Consider the following 6,193-nt stretch of genomic DNA (forward strand, 5'->3'; position numbering starts at 1 on the left):
CGAGGAGCGAGGTTTGTAAGGAGGGCTGGTCAGGTTGTTGCTCGGATCGCGTATGAGCAAGGTGATGTACTATGCTTAGGAGGACAAGGTCGTTGGGATTTTTTAGGTCGTGTAGCCAGGGCATATTCCTTGTTGTGATTGCCGTGACTAGCTAACATGCACATGGTTTGAAATATGAGAATTCATTGTTATGGTCACAGCAGAAGATAGAAGGGCAAGGCGCCACAAATTCATCATCCGTAAGTCGTGCTTGTCTTCTTCCGGTGCGTCCACATTCGAACAAATTGCAAGATTCCTCCGAGCGACCTCTCACATCTATTCAGTGTAACATCCTTCGCAGCGCGGCCCTAAACTCCTCCATCGCCTCTTCCGCGCTCACATCCTCGCTTTGACTACTTATATACCCATAACCAGTGGTCAGAATGCCCTCCGAGATCTCAATAAGTTCAACTGCAGCATCAACCCTCCCTTTCGTCGCACCCACCGCTTCAAGCCAATGGAATCCATCGCGATACAGCTGCTTGGCAATCCTCTTCGGTCCACCCCACAAGATCTGGCAGTCGATGTGCAAGCGTGTGAGGTTCACGGCGCCGGCCAGCAAGGTGAAGGCAGGGTGGTTGAGCGCTTTGTGGGCTTTCGTATAGCCCCAGCCTTTGATGGTGAGGTCAGTGAGGGTGGCGCGATTCTTGGGGCCAATGGTGGCGAGGAATGCGTGCATGGCCGTGGTGTCTTCAACAGCGAAGGTGTTGCCGGCGTAGAGGATGGGTTGGGTTTCGGCATAGATTGTGCGGTTGAGAAGGAGAACATTGGGCGTGAGGACGGGTATGGTGGCAGCTGGGGAGGTGTTCAATGGAAGTGATTGTGGCTGGTATCGGTAGGCGCGACTTCTGCGGTAATAGCCGTTTGCCGCTTGAGTTGACGGTGTAGGGGACTGAGCGTTGGATGGTGCGGCGATATTGTTTGGTCTTTGAGATAAGAAAAATTCCGTCTGGATCTATGAGGGATAGAGCGTAGATTTGATTCTTGAGCTCTGCTGGGAGCGATGTGAATGGGAAGATGTTGCGTTTGGGGAGGGTCTTGGTGGAGACAGCGGTATGGCTAGCTTTGAGCTTCTAGAGTAGGTTGTTAGATGACATCCTGGCTGTCAAAGACCGCCGTGATGCTCTAGCGGACCTTTCTTGACCTCGCCGTGAGTTTCCCATCTGAGGCACCGTACTCGTCGTCTACTTCTACCTCATCGGAGCTGCTCTCGTGGTATGAGATTTCAGCTCTCTTGCGCTTTGGGTATGCTCGCGTGGTCACTGCAGTGGTGGCCATGATTGATTTGTCAATGAACAAGAGAAGATATGTGTGGAAAAGAAAAGAAAAGAAGGAGATGTGCCAACCGTTGCTTATGTAGAGGAGGTATGAATTGAATGTCAGGTGACTCGCCGCTCGAAGTGGCTAGCTTAGGCACAGCTTCAGGCAGCGGCCGCTATTGGGAAAGAAGTACATACAGCTACAACAGACAGTTTCAGGCACCACCTGCGCTTACGAGTAATGGAGGTGAGAAAGTCTTACTTTGTATGTTGTATATTGTTGTTGTTATTATTATTATTTAGTGATGAGTATTCCGAATGACTTGGGAGAATGCGAGTGCCAACTCGCAGTGAAAAGTGAAATAGTGCTCTGTGTAACCTGTATCGTGTACTTGTAATTTACGCGTATCCACACGTAACACGTACTGGTGGTACGTACTCCACTTTTAAGGCAACAGCCGAAGCCTCGCACATGGGTTGCCAAGCCTCCAGCTAGTGCCGGTCATATATTTAGCTCGCTAGTATCTCCGATCATGTTTACGCCAAGGCCAGCTGATGTGAGCTACGGGATGCTTCACTTTCCCGCTCCTGCTTTTTCTGCCCCGGTTCATTGCCCTGCAATCCCAAAAGCCTGAATAGCATCCCAGTCCTTCCGACTCACGTTGAAGGCCTCTCTGAAAGCTTACCCTACCTCCATAATGTCGCAACGCAAGTCTCGCGCCCCTTCCGGCTCAGATGATGACTCCTCGGGCCCTCGCATTCCCCCACTTCCTCAAGGAGGTCGAGGAAGGCGCTCAGGAGGCGATGACTTTGAATCGCCAAAGAGGCGCAGACGCCATTCTGGCCGAGGGTACGACATGCCACGGGAAAAGCCACTGCCTTCGAAAGTGGAGCTGCAACTCTGCGTCTTCCATGGCGCCCCTTCCCATCGTTGGCGCACTGCGCCCTTCACTTTTGACAGAAGGAGGGATGATGATAGAGAGCTATGGGAAGAGATACGGCGGGTCTACAGGGATGAGCTGCAGGGTGTATGGAGGCGAATCCTTGGGTTCAAGAAATTGAAGCATATCATCCCGATTGAGGTACAGACTCCTTCGCATCACGATGCATTCTGAAGTTGGTCTCAGACATTGTGCGGAGCCAGTGAATGTGGAGAATGGCATACATATGGAAGACGAGGTGTAGGAGGAGCCACGTCATATGGGGCGGGACTGTGGTGCAACCTCAAGGAGCAGGCAGACGCTGACACCTCTTCCTCTCCTAGTACACCCCTAACGGCGTCCCCATCGCCAAAACCGCCAAAGACGACCCAAATTCACACTCCTTTATGCACGCCGTCCACCACCCTGATCGCATTCGCCCAGCTCACGAATGGGTCGACTGGTTTACCGAATTTAAAGCCGGTGACCGCGGAAAACCTGTTGGGCTCGAATTTCAAGAGGGACTGTGGGCTGAGAAGCTCGCTATAATCGCTATCTTGATTACCATTGCCATCATCATTGTGTCGATAGTGTGGGTGGTCAAAGGAGGACAGCTGCAGACCGTCTTCACGGTCATGGGATTTGTGCTCAGTGGTGCTGCTGGTGAGTGTTCCTGGGGATTCAATAACCCTGATAGTCCTGCGCTGACACCTGGTATAGCTGAGGTAGCTTTGGTGGCGCTCTACTTCCAAGTGACGACGTCGAATTAATTATTCGGGGACATCCTTTGCAACAACATTGATCGCAAGCCTCGATGTGCAAAACCTACATTGAAGAGTGAACACCTAGAAAGGGGTGTTGGAGTAGAAAGAGGTGTTGCAGAGGAAGGTTTTGCAGAGAGAGGTGTTCTAGGAAGCGTTGTTCCAGAAAAAGGTGTCCCATAAAGAGGTGTTCTTAAAAGCGGTGTTCTAGAAAGCGGTGTCCTAGAAAGATGTGTCCTAGCAAGAGGCGTCATAAGGAAAAAGTTCTCACAAAGGCCATAGAAGGGAAGAAGCGCCGGACAAGGCCAAAAGCAGCGAGGAACACGCGGGAAAAGCCATCGTCGCAAATACCCTCAAGGAAGCTTCCCGGTCCGAGGCCAAGAATGTGGCCTGCAAAGGTTCACGAAGGAGCTGCTACCATTGCCTGCGACATTGAACGGCTTCTCGGGCTGCCCGCTTTTAGGTCCTTGCGACAGATGTCGCCGACGTGCATGTCCGTACGTCCAGTCGGAGAAATGGCGCTGTTGTTTTCGTATGGAGGAAGGTGGAGGGAGGATGATTTAGCCAAGAGAGATAATACCACTATACACGCTGTTGAGAACGTGACAAAGTTGCAGCGTTGGGTAGGAGGGAGGTAGCGAATGAGATGTCGCATGCGAAAATGGTACAGTGAGGATGTTACATTCTTTATGTAGGGTATAGAGCAGCTGCGATACCGAAATACCACCCCCACCCGCAGGACGCCCTAGTTTCTATCCACGCCAAACAGGTAAGACCCCAACGCCTTCGCTCGAGATGGATATAAACCACATTACTGTACCGATACAATCTGCCCAGTCGCGAGAGCTCGAAACCAATCAAGCCTTCCTCCAACCATGAACGCCGTCGCTAAAACCAAAGTGCGCACATATGATTAGTACAAATCTCCATCACCGCCCAGCCAAGATGCACTCGCAATTCAAGCCTTCCGCCAAATCGCCCCCACACTCGTAATCACCACCGAATCGTCATGTCCCCAGAACCCGGCCAGGACCCAGCCGCTCCTCTCGTCCGGCGCCTCCTGCTCCACGCTCTTGAGCCCCGCCGGCATGCTCACCTTCCCCTGCCCGTACTCCTTCCAGCTCGTCAGTTCCTGCCCGTGCGCGTCCAGCACGATGAGCGCCGCCAGGCAGCCGGACCCTTGCTCGTACTCGACGCGGACCTTGCTCGCCGCGGCGCGCTCGAGGTCCGCGAGCGGCTGCGACCAGAAGGCCGGGTTCGCGCTCGCCCGGCCGCCGACGCCGTGGTGCGTGCCGTCGTCGCGCGCCGTCGCGGGGCTCTCGCCGTCGGTGCTGAAGCCGATGGAGGAGAGGCGCCCCTGGCATCGCTTCGAGTGCGTCTGCCGGCCGATGACGGCGAGCCAGTTGACGGAGCGGCACTCGTGCGCGTGGAAGCGCAGGCGGGTGAGGCGGTCGAGCGTCTTGGCGCTCCGCTCCTGGTCCAGCGTGCAGAAGAGGCTGTCTCGGCGCCGGTGCAGCCAGGAGGTCGGCACGGGCAGGCGGTCGCCGATCAGGGGCGCGAATTCGAGGTCCTCGTCCCGGGCCCACTGCCCGATCTTGGACACTTCTTGCGCGGTGAGGAGGCCGTAGTTGGTGTCGCGGCGCACGAGGTCGGCTTGCTCGCGGATCGTGAGGCCGTGGTGTCGGATCTGGGGGGGGTTGTCAGTTCACCGGTTCAACGCTCAGGGCGCGAGTGTATCGAGTGGGTTTGCACGCACCGGCATCCTTTTCCTAATCTCCCCGGGCCAGGCGTATGGCACTGGTCTTTGGTTCCCGTTCCCGTCCAAATCGGCCAATGACGGGTTGTAGATTAGGTCCTTGGTCACGTCCGTGATCTGAGTGAGCCCTTTGCGCGCCAGCAGCCTCGCCTCGTTCAAGCTCCGCGGCGTCAACGTGATCGGGTCCGGGACATCGGTGCCCGGGTCCCGCTCGCGGTAGCGGTCCGGGTTCTTCATCATCTCGGACAGCTCGGCCCAGATGTCCTTGTAGGCGAGGAAGGCGCTGAAGAGATCCTGCGTGTACAGCGAGCAGAGGTCGTAGTCGAGGATGCGGAACCGGTCCCCCGCCGGGTTGCGCGCGTCGGCCTCGTTGAAGCTCCGCAGGCTCGTGTACCGCGTCAGGACGGCCGAGGTCCGCTGCGCGCACGTCTGCACCAGGTGCGGGAACCGCGTCGCCACGTCGACCACGGTCGCCAGGTCCCACTTCTCGTCCGCGGGCTTCAGGTCCCCGCCGCCGGCCCAGTTGACGGAGATGGTGGTCTCGGTGTCGTCCCAGACGTCGCTCTTGCCCTTGTCGAGGCCGTTCTTCGTCCCGACGGACAGGCCGGGCGCGGCCGCGATGGCGATTTCGGCCTCGGCGGCGGCCTTGACGGCGGAGACCTTCGACTTGTCGCTCACCTTGATGCTGACGATGGCGCTGAACTCGCCGCCTTCGGTGAAGCCGCTGATGAAGCAGTCGCCGAAGACGTCGGTGAATTTGGTGTTGTCCATCTCCGGGATCGGGTTGAAGGTCATCTTGTCGGCGACGGGGGAGGTCTCGTTGGTCACTTTGACGGTGACGATGTAGTTGAGGTCGGACTGGTTGACCTTGTTCTCGTTGACGACGGAGGCGCTGCCGGAGCCCTTGATGGTGCCGTATTTGATCGACGCGCTCGACGAGATGTTGAGCGCTTGCACTATGTCGGACACGTTGTCCACCATGCGCGAGGAGTAGGTGACGATTTGAACGACGTTCTTGTGTGGCGGGGTCAGTTCGGCTGGGCGGACCGTTGTTGCGGGGACGGAGAGGGTGTTGGGACCGGTGGCGTAGTTTCCGGGTGCAGATGAACTCGAGACCTTTCGCACCATGGCCACTGAGTGGGAGGCATCTGATGCTAGTGATTCGGTGCTGCTTTTTGGGTTTAGTGTCGTGTCGGCGGATCCTGGGTGCAGCGGTGAATGGGAAATGGCTGGCTGGCTAGAACGTCGGGCGGCGATGGAGCTGCTGCTGAGGCGGGCCTTTCTGGCGGGCTCGATGAGGACGGCGTTTTCAATGCAGATTTCTTGTGTGTATGAGTTAAAGCTGGTGAATTGTTAGTGAGTTCGTGTTGTTCGAGGTGAGAGGAGAGAGGGAAGAGAGAGAGAGACTTACCCTTGTCCAAGCCTCATGGCATTCGTGTACGGTGCAAGGAACGACAT

At 56.3% G+C, this 6,193-nt stretch overlaps 4 protein-coding genes across 4 annotated transcripts; 1 reads left to right on the forward strand and 3 right to left on the reverse strand.

The window, feature by feature from the left end:
- Positions 1-319: 319 nt before the first annotated feature.
- Positions 320-718, reverse strand: HO173_012800 (uncharacterized protein; the record flags this gene model as incomplete). Its single annotated transcript, XM_037314634.1, has 1 exon — positions 320-718. One exon carries the CDS (start codon positions 716-718, stop codon positions 320-322), a length of 399 nt encoding a protein of 132 aa, XP_037158491.1.
- A 13-nt stretch (positions 719-731) lies between these two features.
- Positions 732-1,317, reverse strand: HO173_012801 (uncharacterized protein; the record flags this gene model as incomplete). Its single annotated transcript, XM_037314635.1, has 2 exons — positions 732-1,112; positions 1,174-1,317. The coding sequence occupies 2 exons, from the start codon at positions 1,315-1,317 to the stop codon at positions 732-734; spliced, it is 525 nt and encodes a 174-aa protein (XP_037158492.1).
- Positions 1,318-1,996: 679 nt separating this feature from the next.
- On the forward strand, positions 1,997-2,988 carry HO173_012802 (uncharacterized protein; the record flags this gene model as incomplete). Its single annotated transcript, XM_037314636.1, has 3 exons — positions 1,997-2,380; positions 2,563-2,881; positions 2,939-2,988. The coding sequence occupies 3 exons, from the start codon at positions 1,997-1,999 to the stop codon at positions 2,986-2,988; spliced, it is 753 nt and encodes a 250-aa protein (XP_037158493.1).
- A 949-nt stretch (positions 2,989-3,937) lies between these two features.
- On the reverse strand, positions 3,938-6,193 carry HO173_012803 (uncharacterized protein; the record flags this gene model as incomplete). The annotated part of the gene is made up of 3 exons (XM_037314637.1): positions 3,938-4,666; positions 4,736-6,077; positions 6,147-6,193. The coding sequence occupies 3 exons, from the start codon at positions 6,191-6,193 to the stop codon at positions 3,938-3,940; spliced, it is 2,118 nt and encodes a 705-aa protein (XP_037158494.1).

Source organism: Letharia columbiana, assembly GCF_014066305.1.
Source record: "Letharia columbiana isolate WasteWater2 chromosome Unknown Sc0000096_s0, whole genome shotgun sequence".
NCBI lineage: Eukaryota > Fungi > Ascomycota > Lecanoromycetes > Lecanorales > Parmeliaceae > Letharia > Letharia columbiana.